Source organism: Theobroma cacao, chromosome 3, assembly GCF_053813885.1.
Source record: "Theobroma cacao isolate CCN51 chromosome 3, ASM5381388v1, whole genome shotgun sequence".
Classification (NCBI taxonomy): Eukaryota; Viridiplantae; Streptophyta; class Magnoliopsida; order Malvales; family Malvaceae; genus Theobroma; species Theobroma cacao.
In genome coordinates, this window is record NC_142641.1 from 695,743 (window position 1) to 715,582 (window position 19,840).

At 36.0% G+C, this 19,840-nt stretch overlaps 4 protein-coding genes across 8 annotated transcripts; 2 read left to right on the plus strand and 2 right to left on the minus strand.

The window, feature by feature from the left end:
- Nucleotides 1-328: 328 nt before the first annotated feature.
- On the minus strand, nt 329-3,315 carry LOC18603896 (pentatricopeptide repeat-containing protein At4g21300-like). Its single transcript, XM_007036140.3, has one exon. It carries the CDS (start codon nt 3,305-3,307, stop codon nt 860-862), a length of 2,448 nt encoding a protein of 815 aa, XP_007036202.3. The 5' UTR covers nt 3,308-3,315; the 3' UTR covers nt 329-859.
- A 169-nt stretch (nt 3,316-3,484) lies between these two features.
- LOC18603897 (uncharacterized) lies at nt 3,485-8,723 on the plus strand. 4 transcript variants are annotated; one of them, XM_007036142.3, is made up of 10 exons: nt 3,485-3,626; nt 3,730-3,833; nt 3,923-4,009; nt 4,166-4,222; nt 6,631-6,723; nt 7,380-7,452; nt 7,556-7,631; nt 7,784-7,874; nt 8,101-8,224; nt 8,358-8,723. In XM_007036142.3, exons 2-9 carry the CDS (start codon nt 3,792-3,794, stop codon nt 8,218-8,220), a joined length of 639 nt encoding a protein of 212 aa, XP_007036204.1. In that variant the 5' UTR covers nt 3,485-3,626; nt 3,730-3,791; the 3' UTR covers nt 8,221-8,224; nt 8,358-8,723. The 4 variants fall into 4 exon arrangements, with proteins under 4 accessions (XP_007036204.1, XP_007036203.1, XP_007036206.1 ...); XM_007036141.3 differs by having other exon boundaries at nt 3,486-3,626; nt 3,759-3,833; XM_018117967.2 differs by having other exon boundaries at nt 3,491-3,626; nt 3,749-3,833.
- A 1,614-nt stretch (nt 8,724-10,337) lies between these two features.
- Nucleotides 10,338-11,950, plus strand: LOC18603898 (transcription factor WER-like). Its single transcript, XM_007036146.3, has 3 exons — nt 10,338-10,627; nt 10,752-10,881; nt 11,476-11,950. Exons 1-3 carry the CDS (start codon nt 10,498-10,500, stop codon nt 11,885-11,887), a joined length of 672 nt encoding a protein of 223 aa, XP_007036208.2. The 5' UTR covers nt 10,338-10,497; the 3' UTR covers nt 11,888-11,950.
- Nucleotides 11,951-14,995: 3,045 nt separating this feature from the next.
- Nucleotides 14,996-17,901, minus strand: LOC18603899 (carbonic anhydrase 2-like). Of its 2 annotated transcripts, none has more exons than XM_018118549.2 (9): nt 17,718-17,901; nt 17,329-17,399; nt 17,068-17,208; nt 16,540-16,588; nt 16,300-16,416; nt 15,888-15,941; nt 15,672-15,754; nt 15,458-15,563; nt 14,996-15,341 (listed from the first exon to the last, which is right to left on the minus strand). In XM_018118549.2, the coding sequence occupies exons 1-9, from the start codon at nt 17,829-17,831 to the stop codon at nt 15,171-15,173; spliced, it is 906 nt and encodes a 301-aa protein (XP_017974038.2). In that variant the 5' UTR covers nt 17,832-17,901; the 3' UTR covers nt 14,996-15,170. The 2 variants fall into 2 exon arrangements, with proteins under 2 accessions (XP_017974038.2, XP_007036209.3); XM_007036147.3 differs by having other exon boundaries at nt 17,068-17,214.
- Nucleotides 17,902-19,840: the final 1,939 nt, after the last annotated feature.

The window sequence follows — 19,840 nt, forward strand, 5'->3', positions numbered from 1 at the left end:
ATTTTGTGAAGACCAGGGCCGCCTGTCTTGCAGGCTTGTGTTTCATGTCAATGTAGGTTTCTAGTTCTTACTTGGGCAAAGACAATCAATTCATGTCTGTTGGTTTTTTGGGAAACTAGTCATTCAAAAAAGAACTTGGTTGATTCTAGTTTGTGGTTGCTCTCTATTCCCCAAACTCTATTCCCCAAAGCAGCTCAAACAGTCATCATAAGCCCTACAAATTTCACTGAGAGAAGGAAAGAGAGTAGACATAGAGGCATCTTGAGACAAGTTAAACATTGAAAGCATTTCAAATATATTTAATCTGGATCGTTAACAGATTCAAGGATGTGTAAACTTCCCTTGTTCATTTAATCGGGAAACTCAATCCCTTGTTTACAGAGGTGAAGACTCTAGGCAGGACAATTGCTTTTTGCTTTTTCCTTTATACAACACTCAACTATCAAGTATCCACCTATAATCAAAAAGGAGATGGCTTTATATTCTCAGAGTCCTTGAAATGCATACAGGTTGAGAGCTCCGGAAAACCAACTGAACACCTAAATTTTGAAAAAGAAGGTTTAACAAACAAGCAAAATATACCCTCAAGTTCACCAAGAAAAAACGGCTAGCATGGATACGCTGAGAAGGGCATGTCACAGCTCAATCCATGAATGTCTCTACGTAAGCTATTATTCTTTTTACAGTCATCAGTCTCGTATCAGAGTCCCTCAATCGGCAGACAGCAACTAGCCGCCAATGATGCAGTAAAAACCTACCATTAGGTTTACAAGTGTTATCCAGTGGTCTGGTTTGGTTAAATTTTCTATGCACATGTTGCCAGCAATGCCAAAACATTGTCACTTCTAGCAAAGAGCCCTTAAAAATCCGCCTCATCAGGCACAACACTCCTTAAGGGTAAATTAGGAACATATCCTGCCCCTTCTATTTCTAGTGTTAAATTCTCTACCACAGCATATATCTCCTCTAATTGATGGTGTGAACAATCACCCGCAACAAATATATGAATGTTGTTATCAATGTCAATCCAACTGCATCCAGGCTGTTTTCTGAGCCCCATGTCTTTAATCTCTGATCTAACCTTAACAACTTCATTCGGTTTCCCCAAATCTTCATAAAGATTTGCAAGGAGGACACGATAACCAATGCTTGTGGCATCAAGTTTGAATATGTGATTGGCCACAACTTTAGCCAGCTTTTCATTGCCATGACTTCTGCAAGATCCAAGAAGTGAACCCCAGACACGATCATCAGGGTCACAAGGCATAGACATGATCAGATCATATGCCTGGTTTAGATGGCCGGCTCGTCCTAGAAGATCAACCACACAAGTATAATGCTCAACTTGAGGCTGAAGTTTGTATCCTTCAACCATGCTTTCAAAAAATTTACATCCCATAGCAACCATCCCAGCATGGCTGCATGCAGAAAGAAGGGCTGTAAAAGTTACATGGTCAGGCTTCATGCCTGCTCGTTTCATGTTTTCAAAGGAAACAAACATTTTGTCTGTATGGCCATGCATTCCTAAAGCAGATATTATCGTATTCCAGGATACTTCATTTCTTTCATGCATCTTCTCAAATATAATCCACGAGCTATTGATGTCCCCACATTTGGCATAAGCAGCAATTAGAGAATTGATCACAAGAACATTGGACATCCACCCTTGCCGTATTAAGAAACAATGAACCTCCTTACACAGAATCCTAACTGACAAGTGAGCACAAATAGAGAGAATACACGCAATTGTTACACTATTTGGTCTGATTCCCTCACACTGCATATCACGAAATGCTGCTAGAGCTTCATCAGCCCACTCATTCTGAGAAAATCCAGATATAAGGGCATTCCATGAGACCAAATCTCTGAGATGTAACCTAGAAAAAACATTTTGAGCAGACTCTATATCTCTGCATTTTCCATACATATCAACTAGGGCACTAGCAACATAAAGATCAGAAACAGATCCTGTTTTAACAGCTAAACAATGAATTTCCATGCCTTTAGACTTAAGAGCCAAGGACGAACATGCCCGCAACACAGCCAAAAGCATCAGAGAATCAGGGAAGCCATATTTCAACATAAAGTTATGGAACAATTCCAGTGCCACAATGGGACAATCCTTCTGAGCAGAATTTGATATAACTGCACCCCACATGACTGAGTTATCATTTCGAGATCTTCCGAAGATTTTCATACCAGCTTCAGAATGACAACATTTGAAGTACATCTCGATAAGAGCTGTTTCAATTCTTTTGTCATTTTCTAATCCAAATGCAAATATCAATCTATGGATTTGTTTTCCTATGCCTAAATCTGATAACTTTGAGCACAAAACTAGAACAGCCACTATTGTAGAAGAATCCGGTTGAATCCCTAACTCCAACATCTCAACAAATAATTCCATTGCCTTTGACAAACACTCGTTAGAAACATACCCTGTAACCATCACATTCCAAATCACAGTATTTCTTCTCACTGATTCCTTATTAATTATACTCTTGAAAACATGTTCCGCGTTCCTTACATCTCCACATTTCATGTACATTTCAATCAACCCACTAACCAAAAACTCATCACTTTCCAATCCATTTTTCACAACAAATCCATGAATCTCTCTCCCATGAATCCGTGACTCAATCGAAGCACATGAAGAGAGAGCAGAGAGACAACCTACCCGATTCGGGAACATCCCATGTTCCTTAACCATCAAACTAAAGATCATCAACGAATCCAAGAAATCCTCGGATTGACAAAACCCAGAAATCATTGAATTCCATGAAACGAAATCTCTTTCACTCATTTTATCAAACATTTTAACTGCATCTTTGATTTCCCCACATTTCCAGTACATTCCCAAAAGCGCATTCACAACATAAACATCAGCTAAAAATCCTAACTTTAAGACATGTCCATGAATTTGCCTGCTTCTTTTAACATCAGAAACCCCACCAAATGCTTTAATCAAACAAGGAAAGAACTTAAAATCTTGAACTTGGAAACCATTTTGAAGCATTCCAAGGTAAACCCTTATAGCATCTTCGAACAATCCATGTTCTGTAAACTCCATAATAAGCTTATTCCTTGAAAACCCATGTTGGTTTTGCGGTTTCTGAGATGGGTTTTCAGGGAAATTGAGAGAAGTGAAGAAAGTTTGAGAATTGCTGGAAACTGAGAATGGCCTTTTGATAAAAGAAACATTTTTGGGATAATGAGGTAGCCCAGAAAACAATCGAAGATTTTCTTGATCCTTAGATTGACGCTGTATGTTGAATGAATGGCGATTGAATAGGTTCATAGCTTCCATTTTCTCCAATTCCTCGGAGACATAAAAAATCTAGTTCACTCTTAAACTAAAAGAAGCCCCTTTTTTTGGGTTGACTTTTTTCCGGGACAGTTATAAAACGCTGCGTTTTATGTATGTCATAAAAGGGGTTTCCTCTTTACAGAGCTTCACCCTCCAAGCCCAAACTGAGAAGAAAGACTCCCTCCAATCCGCTCGTTTTGCAGCAGCGGCAGCTTCGGAACAGAGATATTAAGAGAATAAACCATATTCTAAAGAAGCTAAATTTTTAATGGAAAAGAAACAGTCAGGCTCGCCGCCTAGCCTCATTGATTCGACAGTGGTGAGTAATCTTTTTTCTGTATTTCTTCTTCTTTTTCTACCTCCCTTTCGATTTTTAATTTTTTCTTCAATTCTCCCTGTTTTTCTTCTTATGTATATAGAAGTTGCTGTTTTGTTTTTGAGGTGTGTTTAGGTTCCAGGGGATGTGGTGCTCGACCTCTCCTCCATGACCAACCAGACCATCATGCTAGGTGGTGGTCTCCGTCAGGTATCTCTCTCTCTCTCTCTCTCTCTCTCTCTCTCTCTAAGTTTCTTTAATGAATGATAATGAGAGTGGGGTGGGTTTTCTTGTCCTAGGATTGTGATGCTATTTCTGTGATGAAGGCTGGAACACTTAGGTTCTCAAAACCAAATAAGTACTGGGTTGAAAGTTCTCAGAAAAGGGTTAGTTTTCATGCTCTTTTAATTCCTTAATTATTGAGAAAAATGAGTGAACGCTGCATTCTTGATTGATGCTAGTAAAAGCTTTTGATTATCCCCACAAGCCCCTCCTTTTTTTTTAATATAATAGTATAATAATATGACTCTTTCTTTACACAGTATACTCCTTGCGTGGAAGATACTGTTCTTGGTATTGTGGTGGACTCGAAAGCAGATGTAAGTCCTTCCTTATTTGGTTGTTAGCTATATGTGAAATTGTTTTGTAATTGGTTGTCTTTTGTATTACATGCTGATATTCAAGAGAGTGAAATCAGTTTGGTTCTTTTCTTATGAAGTATTTTCAGTGGGTGGATAGATTATGCATAGGAAATTGAAAGTTTGGAGATTTTTTTTCTTCTCTCATGCTTGTCTGTATGGACAAGCTGAAGGTGAATAAGGACAAATGAAAGTCCAGCTATGCTAATAGAGCCTTATTGTAATTTGTTCGTCTATTTTATAAGATGATCATAGAGAAGTGTTGATGTACAATTAATAGACACTGACAGGAAATTTTGGAGCTTATTCTCAAGGATCAGATTGGAATTCCACAGATTCAATATGAAATTTTTAAGACTGATTTTATAAGAGTGAAAAAGTATAACCGTCTTTTGGTAGAATTTAATAGCACTTCATCAGTTGTTATTAATGCAGTAAATCTCCAGACAAGTAGAATTTCTGTCACATAACTGGCTTTTGGCTCTTACCTTTCTATCCTTCTTCATCTCCTCAACTACAAGAGAAGAATGCACTTGGAGTGGCAAAGATGGCAACAGGCCCATCATATGTGTGTTTGTCTTGCACCATGAGCAACCCGTTGGTTCTATATGAAAAAAGTTAACCATGATGTGAGGCCATTCAATGAGGTTAGTTGAGGACGTTTGAAGCTGAAAACTGGAGTATTTTGTATGGTGACAAAAGGCAATAGAGAGGACATATGCAATTAGATTTAATTTATTGAGAAATAACAACAAAGATGCATTCAAATCTCACTTCCTAATGCTGATGGTTCCAAGAGGTATTAGTGCCAAGATCAACTAGCTATATGGATTATGCACACTCGCTTGGGAAGTGAACTAAATTGCTACCACTGCCAAAAATTTCAAGGCCTATTAAAGCCAGAGAGTTGAGAGAGTATACTTAAGGAGAAGCACAAGTGATTCATTGGCAAGTTCTTATGAAGATTTTTATCTAATAACTATGACGTCTCACAAAAAGGTCTCCTGTCTTTCTCATAAGCTCCATGACTAAGTGCAAGGTTGGCTTTGATTTTCAGATTTCGGTAGCAGTCCCTCTATGATTTTTTTTCATTTAACCAGGCTTGCATTTCCCACCTCAATGGACAGATTTAATTAAACAAGAGTCTGTTTCCTATTGTATGATGAAGAGAGAATTTGACCATTGGTGCTGCACCTGTGGCATGCTGTTGTGCTTTCAATAGGGCTAAGCATCTGGGTAGTTGAAACCACCCAGGCAATGGTTTCCAGTGGTTTCGGCCGAAAAAGGTTCAGTCAATAGGCTCCAGTTGAAGAGTCTATTGATCGTGGCAGTTTGGGCGGTTGATCAGTTCAGCCGTCAGTGGGGAATCCTTCCCCCCAACCCTTATAAAGTGAAAGGCTAAGGTCTAATCTTTCTTTAACGTACTCTTTCTGATCATCCCTTCACTCTTTGCTTTGAGAACTACTCATGACTCTCACAGGGGTTTCAGCTGAGCTTCTTCCATGAAATCCATTGCAAGGACCTGAAACTACAAGGGCATACCAACAATTCTTAAAAAAGGTTTTCCCCTTTTTCTGTTGAAAGTGTTGAGAAATAATGGATGTCATCAAGGGTGATGCTATGACAACGTTTGAGAAGGAGATTAAGGTTGTTGTTTTTGAGGTTGTTTTGGTGATGTTTAATGTTTAGTAATGAAATCAAAGGTTTGGAAAGAAGAAGACCAAGGCTTACAAACACAACTAAAACGTGCCAGGGATTCAACTGAAAGTTTTGAGAGGATGTCCATCAACGCCATGTTTGTTATGCCAAATTTGCTTTGCAACTGTTAGAACTGACCACTTAACCAACCGACCATGGTTGGTCACGGTTTGATCGGCTTCTCCTTTGGCTCAGTCGGTGGCGGTCGGTTCCACCACCCCCGTTGGCTTGATCGGTTGTGGCCTCCTCCACAACCGAGGCCAACTGAACTACCCAATGCTCCCCCTAGCTTTCAAGGCAATTGCTATAGCTTTGCCACTGTCAAAGTCCCCTTATGTAGTGTAAATTGTTTGGGTTTTGTGATTAAAGGCAAAAGAATGAAATTAGGTGGAGGCGATTATTTGGTGCTTCTTCTGTTCTATTCTTCAACTTGAAGTAACCTAACACGAGCAAAAACATTATTGCTTTCATAATTATATAATTATACCCGGTTTGAATCTGGTTGATTTATCATGTCCTCTCCAGTTGTAACAATCTGTATGTTGATATTAATTGCTTATATATAGATCCATTTTCCTTGTGTTACATAATTTCAAAATCTACACATGCTTTTCTGAACTTCAAATTACCTTTTCTTATTCCTTGTTTTATTCTATGTTTTCCCCTTCCAGAATTTTCTTATTGACATCAAAGGACCTGTGTTGGCCTTTTTGCCTGTTCTTGCATTTGAAGGGGGGACCAGGAGGAATATACCGAAGTTTGAGGTGTGAACATATTCAGGTCATATGTATCTTCATTAATTGCAAAGCCATTGTGTTTTATCTAGATGTCCCTATGCTATATAGTAACTCGTGCACTGAAATTTATGGACCCGTTTCATAATTCAATCTCATTTTCAATGCGATTGATGGATTGTGTCTTTTGGGAGAGGTACATTACATGTTGAGGAAACTTTCCTTGCTAGGAGAAGGCTGCAAGCCTCCTTGTCTTACTTGAACCTTGGACCTTCCAGAATCATGCACAGCATCTGTGATTTATTGATGTACATGTAACTTTATCAAAGCTTTAGATGGCACAACTCCGAGCATTTTAGAGTGCATATTTATGCAGTCACCATATTTCAACTGAATTTCCTTTTTCTGGGCACCATTGCTCCACTGCAGCACTCTGTGTTCGTTATCTTCTGTGAGATTAACATTCCATCATATCCAAAAGTGTTATACATGCTCACCAACTATGTTTTAAGATTAATGAAGGAAGCTTTTGTTAAAAACCCAAAGGATAAATTCTCACGAAATTTTAAGTTACATATCGGTAAGTGGTTTGTTTTTTGAATTTGTGTGTGTGTGTGTGTTTTCAATTTATAATGTAGCATCTTGTCTCAGCCCTGCTTCCTTTTGTATAATGCTTCTTGTTACAGGTTGGTACTCTTCTTTATCTCCGAGTTGTGAAGGCAAACTTTGGCATGAACCCTGAACTGTCCTGCACTGATGGTTAGTCACTAACGTGCTTTACATTTGTCAAAACAAATGCCATTTTTCCTTGTGAATGTCTTGATTTTGTGGACATTACCTTTGAAATCTTTATTATGTATAGCCAGTGGAAAAGCAGCTGAATTTGGCCCCCTCAAAGATGGATACATGTTTGAAACTTCAACTGGTCTATCAAGAAAGTGAGGCGCTATGTATTCATTTGAGATACTCTTACTTTTTTTTCTTACAGGGTCCATCTTAACTCTTTACAGGCATCTACATAGCTTTTAGGCTTTTCATTTGAGTGGAATAATAATTGACTTGGTCATTTTTTCTCCTTTCCATTTTGAAGGCTGTTAAGTTCACCAACATGTCCAGTTCTTGAGGCTCTTGGCAAGAAACTCTCCTTTGAAATAGCTGTTGGCTTAAATGGCCGGGTTTGGGTATGATCTTTGAGGCAGCAATTTTATTGCAGTTGGTTAAACAATATTTTAATTTCTGTATTTAATATGTTACAGTTCGTTTCTATTATTGGGCCAACTGAAAAACTCGATTTAGGCATTTTTTCACTTACTGATTTTTTCCTTTTTTTTTTTTAAATAAAAGAAGTCAGTAAAAATTTCTCAACACTAACAGTAATTCTCCTTTAAAATTTGTACTATGTTCTAGGTGAATGCTGCCACTCCAGACACCATCGTCGTTGTTGCTAACGCAATCATGAACTCAGAATCCCTAAGTGGAGCGCAGCAGATAATTATGGTGGAGCATTTGCTTAAGAACATCCAATGATCAAGTTTGTTGAAAATTTAGTTTGATAACTCCTAATCTGTAGTATATAGTATTTCCTTGCTTTTGAATCCTTTTCGTCTGGTTTGTTTTTGTCTTCATTATATGTGTCTGGCATAAATCTCAATGTTTTCATGCAGCTAGAGGACTCCATGGACATACTCGGAACGCAGTAGTTGTCAGGTTGATAGAGTTAGGTACATGTGAGAGACAGACACCATTCAAAGTTAACAATGACTGCCGTATCCATTGGCCTTATTTGCATTAAATGAGTAGTTAAACAGTCATTTTGACCTATTTCCCCCCCATGTACTCACTGAAGACTGATGAGTGAGTTATTATTAATGTATCATGGAAATCTTGGTTGTTGGCATTTGATTTTCTTTATCAGTTTTCTGCTGAACTTGTTAAAAGTATTCCAGCAGTAGCTGAGGCTTGAAGCTGATCAAAAGAACAGATTGTTCCATTGAATTGGATTCAATTTTCTATTTAAATTGCTTCTGATAGATTGTTGAATTGTTAAACCTGTAGCTTTAACATCATTCAGCAGTCCAGTCTAGATATTGTACATATTGTATACTACCAAACCTTTCTAGATTATTTTTTTTTCAATTTGTGAGAGGAAAATACCAGAGGGGCAAAGGAAAGTAGATGAATTTATACCTTTCCATTTTCGTCTGATTTTTTATGGAAACTGGTTTTTTTAATATTTTGAACAGATTTTGGATGAAATATATTCGACAAAATCATTGTAATCGGAGATTGATTAAAAAAAATGAGGCCGAATTAATACATTTGATATTGAAAATTATTGAAATTTTCAATGAAAATTTCTATCAGAAATTGATCCAATATTCATTAATGAAAATACCACACATATGAGAGAAATTGATAGATTATTACCTCTTTGTCTTGTTTTTATTCTCGTCAACTCATCGCTTGAACTGAAATTTGACTACGACAAGCTGAAAACGAAGCTCCTGTCAATCTTTTAGTGGACAACCGAAACCTGAACCATGGTTTTCCCACCTGGTTCTTTACACCAGATTCAGAACAACAACTGCTAATTGCCCCCATGCAATCAATGCTCAAAACTGTCCCATTTCCATTCAATACAGCTCCTGCATTAAATACCCTTTAGGTTTTCATCCATCTCTCTCCATTGTTTCACTTTTCTTCTTGGACCATATCCCATTTTCTTCTAGTTTCTTGGAAAAGCACCAATAGGCACAGAACATTGCATGGAATAACTTCTGTTTCAGGAGGTTGTAAGCTCCAAAGTCAAGAATTTTTTGCTTGGATGAGTCACGGGTTTGTAATCAAAATTGTTGCAGAAACTTATCTGGTTTTTCCATATGAAAGAAGGATCCAATTCCATTGAGTAGAATAGGTTAAAGAGTAGTAATCAGTAAAACTATTTTCTCATCGTTTCTTTTTATGTCCAGCACCGGCAATGAGTTGGTAAAATGTTGTCTTGTACCAACAAAATTTGTTCTAAATGACTTCATGGGGTGTCTGTCTGATAAAATTATCTGTCTGTATCACCTGACCCGGATTTCTTGTTATGTCTTTCAACTTTGCATATTCACCAGATTTCTTTCACTTCTGCCCTTACTTATACCAGGAAGTCAAAAAGCAGGAATATTTCTTCTACCTCGCAGTACTGACCCTAGCTCATTGTCACGGTAAATTGAGAAAAAGGAAAAGTGGGGGATGTGACCCCATTTTTGAACAAAGATACAGGAAAGGAACACTAACATTCACCTAGATTTCACATTTCTGATCTTTATTTAGATGGATGATGGCCTCAAGCTGAATTACCTTGAGAGTGACTTTTAGCCATTTTCCAGAGAAAACAGTGTGCATAAACAGCTACTTAGATATTATTAATAAAGCCCGTCTACTTTCTGTATTTATTTTATTTCTTGTAAGTATTATTAATCGAGCTCCAGTGAGTTAAAGGTAAAATATTTATATTCAATTTTATAATCGTACACATCAAAATTAAAGATACCCCTTCCACCGTTCCTGACCAAAGGGCAGGTTCCTACCCTACACATGGGCCATGGCAACCCTCTCCTGGTGTGTCCCTAGAAAAGCCAGCCCACCACCACACAAAGATCATCCTTCTTAAATTTCATCACTATCACACTGTTACACAACTATTAAGCAGCAGGCTACTGCTAACGAAACTTCCCAAATTATCTAAGAGCACTTCCCACTCTCTTTTTCTTCTCTTTCTCTTAGAAAGAAAAGAGCCCAGGCTACTTTTTAGCTGCTATGAGCGATATGGAAGAAAAGAGTAGTGAATATAAAAAGGGGCTGTGGACAGTGGAGGAGGATAGGATTCTAATGGATTACGTACGGGTGCATGGCAAAGGGAAATGGAATCGGATTCCGAAGATTACAGGTTAGCTGGAACAAAGCTGTTAATTTTCTCTAGAAGGAAGCTGTTTAAGTTGGCGTGGGTGGTGGGGGTGTTGTATGGCTAGAAACTTACTAAATCTGACTGTTTCTTGTCACTCTGGGTGCAGGGTTGAAGAGGTGCGGCAAAAGCTGCAGATTGAGGTGGATCAACTACCTTAGTCCTGGTGTTAAGCGTGGCGATTTCTCTGAGGAAGAAAATGACCTTATCATTCGCCTTCATAATCTCCTTGGCAACAGGTTCGTACATTTTTTTTTTCTTCTTTCAATTTCAGGCCAAAAGAAGAAGGCTAAACACAACCCCCTCCTTTTCCAGGCCCCTTCTATACCTCTAGTTCATATGAGAGTGGTGTTCAAGAAATCTCACATCTGTTGAGTGATTATATCAGAGCAAGCACTGCTCTTCCCATTGTTGTATCAGAGGAGATACCGTACTTTCCCGTTGTTATTCCTTTCGTGATATGTTACCACGTGACAAGTGTCCTTTTACTTGTCCTTCCGTCCTAAAAGTTTAATATTGCTTTTAAGTATATGTTAATTCTAGCCCCTCCCCCTTTTGTTTATTCTTTCTCCTGAACAATCCTGGTTACCACTTTTGATTCCACCAGTAACCAAGGTTGTCTTTACAATTATGAGCTTTTGCTTGGTGGGAAGATCATTATTGGCAAATATATGCCATTTCTACACCAGTAATTATTGTCATCTATTTACAAACATTGTAATCACGGTGTACCTAATATACATACTTATAGCTGCTATACACAAATAGGGGACTGTTTACATTGTCATTTACTGTTCACACATATACTGAATTCAATCACTCTTACCTTGAAGGTGGTCCTTGATAGCTGGTCGAGTTCCCGGACGAACAGACAATCAAGTGAAGAATCATTGGAACACTCATTTGAGCAAGAAGCTCGGGATCAAGAAGGAAAAAAATAAAGTTAGCGTTTCTTCACGAATTACGATTAAAAAATCAAGGCAAGATTTCAGTACATCTTCGAGTCCAAATTCTAAACTTCCCCATAGCTGTGATGGCGGAGGTCATGTGAACCCCAAGGTGATTATGACATCAGATGGGCACTCTCAAAATGCAGTTGATTGTGAGGGTGCACAAGGGCTGGTTGCCATTACTGATGACTACGAAAGCTCTTCTTGGTTTTTCCATGACGAGCTTAAGTCGCATACACCCAATGTGATGGAGTTCCTAGATGAGTCTCTTGATTTTGTTTGGCTTGGCTTGTAAACAACAATTTCCCCTTCTTGTAATCTCATAAGCTCCTTAATGAAAACAGATTTTTAGGTCCAATTGGTGCACATATATAAATATTTCATGCATATATATGATCTTAGTTTATACAGTAAAAAATAAATAGATATATAGTCTCTATTATTTTGTCTGAATTGCATGTGCTAGTCACATGCCATTATTCATCAAAGGCATTAGCCATTCGGCATAGATTGGGCTAAGCCATGGCTATAGCCTTCCAAACAACAATTATTGATGATCTTATTGCAAATTAGATACCCGAGGTTAGGGTAGGGAGAGATAGAAAGATGATCTTATTGCATCAAGTTTATAGATACCAATACTTAATCTTAAACATAATATAATTAATTTCTCGTTCATATTTTGGACCAACTTAAATCTAGCTGTTTCTTTTGTTATAAAAGTATAACTTATGGTATTTAGTTAAAAATAATGTTTTACACATAGCAAATGTCACAAGTTAGTATAAATATATAAAAGATAACACTTTTGAAAAAAGAATAATCTTTATATGGATAATCTTATCTTTTTGATACATACTTTTTAAACAAATTAAATCATCAACCGTGCGTCCGAAGGAATTAATTAATGTGGTGGTACCCTCATTGACCAAGGATCCTTCGTCAATGTGTCACATTGATTGTACCAGTCTGAAAGACTGGTGGATATTAATGTCGTAAAATGCTATCTGCCATGGAACCACCCTGAAATTCATCACAAGAGCTTTTATAGCAGAAAGGCCAAGTGCCTCCGATAACAAATTGACCAGGAAAACATCAATCTTTCCAGGCTTGGCATCGGCTTTACCCACTGTATATACTTACCGTTCCTTTTACCTTTTGTTTTTTTCTTCTTGTTTGGGCGCTATGATCATCAATGATCATTGGACTGTTGAAATTTTTCACACAATTGTTTCCTCCCCTCGTGATCATCCATTCTCTTTATGATCTACAAAGTAATTGAGATAGATAAAAAGGCACAGAATATGGAGGAGAAATGTTAATTTGGAAATCTGAGAGGAAAGAGGGGGAATCTTTGCTTTTTTTTTTTTGTTCTACATAATGGTACAAATCCCAGATTGCATGAAGACAACAAGAAGGGGCTTAGACCCATCAAAGCCATGGCACAAAAGGTTTCATCAACACCACCATGGCCTTTCTGCCAAGCAGCAGAGGGGGATGGGGCATGGACATTGTTGTCTGATACGGCCAAATTAGACAGCTTCTGTTTACAAATTTGCTTTTGAATGTGTCATCTACACCACTCAACAAAACTTATCGCTGCTTTTGAAATAATGTACATAAAGTTGCCTGCTCACATTTATTCTACCCAATTTCACTTTCAAAGACAAAATCATTCATACTGAGAAAGTCATAACAAGAAAGAAAGGAAAAATAAAGTGGGTTTGTTTCTGTGCTCTGCACAACAATAAATTTTTGAGGGAGATAGGTTTCTGGCACGTTGTACACTCACATTTTCATGTGGTAACAAAGGCCCTTTCACATATCATCAAATAGGACCTTTAACAAAGGTCCTATTTATTTATTTTTTTAATAAAATAAATTGAATTTTTATTGATATATAACAAACAATTTAACAGATAAATCGCAAAAACGAATCTTAATTATGAGAAAAATCCTACAATAAAAACTATTCAAAAACAACCAAGTAATACCCAAGGATTAATAATCAGCATACAAAACACTAAAATAAACTTGACATTATCCCCACCATTACCATCTTTATATATATATAAGATTGTTGGTAATTAATTGCATGATTATGAATTTGAGGACAAAGGTAAAGAGTTTTAGATACTGTGAAGCATAAGAAATAATATTATGTTATTAATTGATAAGACAGTTAATAAAAATTAATCTCTTTTTCTCTTTGGATAACATTAGATAACTTTGTTAAGTGATGTTCAAATGATATGAACATTTGACCTTGTAATTGATGTAATGATAGGTAATCATGGTGCAGCACATTAATTTCTCTCATAATATGAACCAGTGGAGAAGTGCCTGACCAAAAAGGAGGGGACATTGGGCGGCTCAAACCTTGTAGAGGAAGGTGGTGGTCCATTGAACCATGTTGATTAGGATAATTTGCTGTCCACATCAAGGTTGGAAAGCAGATTAAGATCATGCATGTGCTTGCACTTACCCATCTACTTGATAGCCATGTAATGGCATTTTAGCTGGAAACATGGCACCCATGATTACTTTTATATATATGGCCACCAATTGATAATAGGTGAAAATGTTTTGATATATTTATATACCTAGAATATTCTTATCAGACATGAGATTTCTTTATCACCATTAAATACTTTTTGTCACATATAAAGGCAATGGAGCTATCACAAAATAATCTATTAGGAAGAAGACAATAATAGAGAAGCAATCCTGCCCTTATAACATGTTAAATGTTAAATAGACATCCAACCTGAAACTAATAACAATAAGTAGAATGGCTCTTTCTATATTTATATATTCAAACTACCTATGTGAGATTTTTTTATCACTCCTTTGATATTACCGAAGCATATCAAAATTCAATATGAAAAATTTTATCTTTTGCTTGTGCAATATAGGATAAGCTCAAAATTCAATACAAAATACAAGTAAAGATTACGTGCAAACGTACACAATCGCAACAAGTAATAAAGTGATAAGTTGAATGTTGATCCTCAAAGAGTTGATCTAATAGTTATTGCTAACTACTAAAATTAAAACTAATAACAATAAGTAGAACGACTCTTTCTATATTTATATATTCAAACTATCTATGTGAGATTTTTTTTATCACTCCTTTTATATTACGGAAGCATAGAAAATTCATAGGGAAGACGAAAGTTCATGTGGGCTGGCCATTAGCCCATTTTGACTGCACAGTAATCTCTTAGGCAGATATTAAGTGTGGAAGCTTGCGCTGGGATTGTAGCGTTAATGGAACCCCAATTGAAATAGTGACAGTCTAGTTTTCGTCTCAGCTGATAGGCCCCAGCCTTTCATCCAGATTCTAATGGACTTTGATTATGTTTGTTCCCAACTTTGTTCTAAGATAATGAAAAAGAAAGGAGACAGAGAGAGGTAATCAATTGATCAAGCAAGTGAAATGAAGACAGTGAAAGAGTAGAACAAATACAACTTATTTTAAGAGCAAACTAAGCTCACAATGGCTTCTCTACCTTATTCATACAAGTTTAATTTGTGTCTCTAGATGAGACTTCAGTGTCTAAAACTTGCAAATATTTTTAGAAAGGCATAGGCTTTGGAGGCATGGGTTCTGTGCACATCTTCCATTGCTCAAAAGTTCCATTCACAAAATCATAATAACCTCCCCTCAATGTCAGAGTTCCACTCACCACTGCATTTCTCACAAATGGATAAGTCAGTAGATTTGCCATCGAGTTCTTCACTGATTCCTGCATCACAATTTGTGGATTGATTAGTTCTTTGTTGAATGGTCTGCCATGAATATATATATCGATCCATGTTTAATTTGATGACATAAACATGTTGGGGCAGCTTGTGATTTTACCTTTTCACACAGCCTGCATTGTTCTTCAAATGGCAGATCATTGGCCTCTTCCAGGACCTTGATCTTTGCTGGCAAACCAATTTGCACCCACTGATCTATGAAGTCACTGCACAACCCATGTTGGATGAAGTTAGACAAGTAAGAATTCAATCTTTTTGTCGGACAAAAAATTGTGGGATCTTTCAGAACAAAAAATGCGAGTTCACAGGCTTACTAAGTATGACTCTCGTCCGGAAGCTTCATAAGCCTCTCTATCCCACCACAACGACTATGTCCCACGACCAAGATGTTTTGTACCTGTGAATGTATTTTGTCTTCCATTTGTTACACAGAAATTTCTGATACGAGGAACAAAACTGGGGAGGAAGGGCCGGGGAAAAGTAAAGAGAAATGAACACAAGAGTTGAATTCTAAAGTGTAGATGTTTCACCTCAAGAGCTTTAACAGCATATTCAATGACTGAACCAATTTCGGTGTGTCTTAGCTGTGCAATAAAGCAATAAACAATATTAGGAGAAATGTGGATTCCAAATCCCATAAATGAAAAATTTTCAGCAATAATTTTCTAGTTTTACATGTCCATTTAATTAGGTAATGGGAACTATAAAAAATCATAATTTTTTATTGAAAAAGTGTGTATTTATTATTGAATCGATTATTCAAATCCTTTACTCAATAATAATTAATTTATTCATTTACTATCAAGTATCAGTGCATTAAGTTTTCTATTCAACCATAAATGTAAGAACTTATTAACAACAATTTATCTTTTATTAAAGGTTTTTTTTTGTTTCCTTAAATAAGAATTTACTTCAAAAACGAAAAAGGTTTGGGAAATTAACCTGGTCAAATGGAGGAACCATATTAGCAATATTGCGGCCACTGAAGGCTTCTCCTGGCTTGAAATTCAGAACAACTGAGGGGCTTACTCGGGAATCCGAGCATGCAAAGACCAAAAACTGAACAATGAATTAACAGCAAATTAATTAATATATTAATTAGCACTACATAATCTTAATTAATCATTGTTAAATTACAGAAACAAATTTTGATTAAGAACTTTGGGTTGGAAAGTGATTTACCCTCGGGTGTTGACCCTCTGCAAGTTCACTGAAACATTCAGGATATTTGCTGCAAGAAAGCAGAAAAATTGGTGTCATTATCCATTAATTGAGTCCCTACTACATCTTGTTTCCAATTTCCATAAGCATTAGAACTATTGGTTCTTCTCAAGCCGCATCTGGGTAGAATGTTATTGAGAAGATAGTAAATTCGACGTATCTTTCAAATTATACATAAGATAATAAATAAGATGGTCAAATCAACGTACAAAGATAACAAAATTTATTATTAGTAATTAAATAATTTCGGGAAAACTGAATTCATAAGCTCGATCTTTAAGTCTTTTATTTGTATGAAAAAGTAAAATCCAATTTTATTAACAAGAACTGCAGCTTTTCTTAAATCCAATTTTATTAACAAGAACTGCAGCTTTTCTTAAAAAAAGGGTAGAAATTTGTGTTTTTTTTCTTTAAAAATTGGACCAAAAAGACAAAGCAAAGTTTGAAAATGATACAGGGATGAATTGTAGTCCAAGTTTGACATCTTACTCATATATGTTCTCCTTGAAGAAGGCAAAGCCATCTTCGATCCTTTGAGCATCTGGGTCGAATGAAGGCCTTTTCCCTTGGAGCTCAGCAATAAGCCTCTCAACTTTTCCATGAACCTCCCGATCCAGGCCTTCTTTCTCCCTGCAACTAACGTATAAATATTTTATTAGTCGTATCTACTATTAATTGCAATTCTCAGACCTTGGTATAAACCTAATATTATTTTCTCTGAATAGATAACCGAATATTGGATATTGAAACCTGATGAGAATCCTCTTCAGTCCTTCAACAACAACTTCAGCAGATTGCTTAGCCATTTCCACGCCTTCTAACTGCAAAATTCACAAAATTTACAGTTAAAAGTAAATTCTAACATGCATGACATGGAACTCACCCAGCAATGGAGTCATAACCTTTGGAGCAAGAAAAGCGTGCATGGCACTCACCCACATGCAACAATATCATGACTAAAAGATCTTTAATACATAAGATCCCTATTTTAATTAATCCGTCGGCAATGAAAATTGTCTCTTTGAATGTAAGAAATGAAATCGGGTATTTTTTTTTATATCTTTTTTCTTCCTTTGAACTCTAACATGGATGATGCATGCATGCTCACTTTCTACCTCAAAATTAATCGACGAACTAACCTTGTCTAAGGAGCAATAATGCCTCGAACTTGTACGAAGAAACCAGGCTTCGTTTCTAAACACTTTGGCTAACACGTATATAGAGATATTAAAGCTAAGAGATACATGTTTCATGCAGCTTCAAGCTGCTATATATAGGCTGAGTTTAGGCTTCCAGGACATGGTCCTTCCAACCACGATGTGCATGCGAAAAATGGCTATAAAATGTTTCCAGTGTCGTGACAATTTTTTTTGTGGTTAGAAAATCAAACACGGCTCTCCCTTATTGCAATTATTCATTTCTTGGATGTTCCTCAAAGAAATTCCTCTCCATCTCCAATTCTCTCCACACCTATTTACCTAGTAATCATCTCCACTTTGACAAATACCTTTACAGTTCATGCCTATTAAATCAACGTCATATGTTTCAATTAATCTGGACAAAATTAAGTAATGTAAACAAAATGACATAAGCGATGGGAAAAGAGGTACATGTAGGATGTGAGATGTACTTAATTAATAAAAAAATCTATGCCTTAAATATTTAAAAAAATAAGAATTTTTTATTGTATCTAAAGAAATACTTATCCTTTTATTTGTATTAACATAAAAATTAACAACCATAACATTCAATGGTGGATCAAGGATTTTACATAAAGAGTAGCTAAAAATAATCATACAAAGTTATGGATTAAGTCAATGATTCGATTCGGGACAAAAATTAATCACTTTTAAAATAAAATTAAATTCTAACATGAAATTTCATTAACAATTTAAATATAAATTTCAGATTTACTAATTATACAAATAGATATAAAGCAAAAAAATTAACATTAGATTTTTACATTAGGCATTGTAAATTATTAAGTAACGTATTTTTTTATAAGACTATAGCATATTATATAAAATAATACAAAATATTTTAATAAAGTTATGCCAAGTGTTTAGAGTCAGTCAATCCAGTTATCTAAAAAAATATATGCTAAAGCCAAATAGTTATTTGGTTTAGAGAGAAATACAAGAAAAAAAAATTATTTGATTGACTTACGAAAAAAGAGAATAGGATAAAGGGTTTTTCTAATTTGATGAATGACACTTGTGTGATTGATTCACCAAAAAAAAAAAATAAGAGAAAGGCCCAAATCCTTCAATACATATTAAAAAAAAGAGAAAAAATTTGTTTAATTGATTCATGAAAAAAGAGAATATGAGAAAGGTTTTTTTTTTTTAATTTTGATGAACGATAATTGTTTGATTGATTCATAAAAGAGGAGAATATGAGAAAATGATGGATGATAAGCCTCCAAACCATTTATAAAAGAGAAAAAAGGAAAAAAGCAGTAAAAAAAAAGTCTAACTAGCAGTAAAAAAAGAAGGGAAAAAAGAAAAAAAATCTAGTTGTACGTAACATGTCAGGGGGAGGTAGAATTCACTGGCACGAGAAGAATGCTCATGGATCAAACGGTGGAGAAAGCTGAATTAGCTACCCTAGTTTGGTCTCTACATTGCTGCCAAAGAGAGAATATTATGATGAAGGAGATTGAAATGGATAGTAAGGTGGTGGTTGATTGGATTAAAGGAAGACACTTGTCAGGTGTCTTGGGCCATATTGTAGAAGATTGTCTCAATCTTATGGTGAGCATGCATTGATAGTGATGTTATTCTCCATCGTCCAAGACAATGTAAAGAAGTGGCGCATTTGTTGGCTAAAAGGGCCAAAGACATAAGTGAGGAAGCAGTGGCTTGGTTCAATATATCTCATATGCCTGATGATATTCAACTGGTTGTCATTAGAGAGTCTAGAAGTTCGTTTGAAGGTAATTAGGTTGAGAATGTTTATTATAGTCTCAATGATTATATGATTTAAAGGGTACTCTTCTCTTTTATTCATGGTTTTTTATCCCTTAGGGTTTTTTCATGAGAAGGGTTTTAATGAGGCTCTTTAATCATATATAAGGAAGGTTTCTTTAAGTTACTTTGAACAATTAGTAATTGTCTCGTTATATATGTCCCAAATGCAATTCAATTGATGAGGTAACGAAATCAACTCTTACTTCAAAAAAAAAAAAATTAAGCCTTAACCTCTTAGGCACTTGTAAAGAATGATGCTTGTACATAGAGTCCGGTCAACCTTTTTTATTATT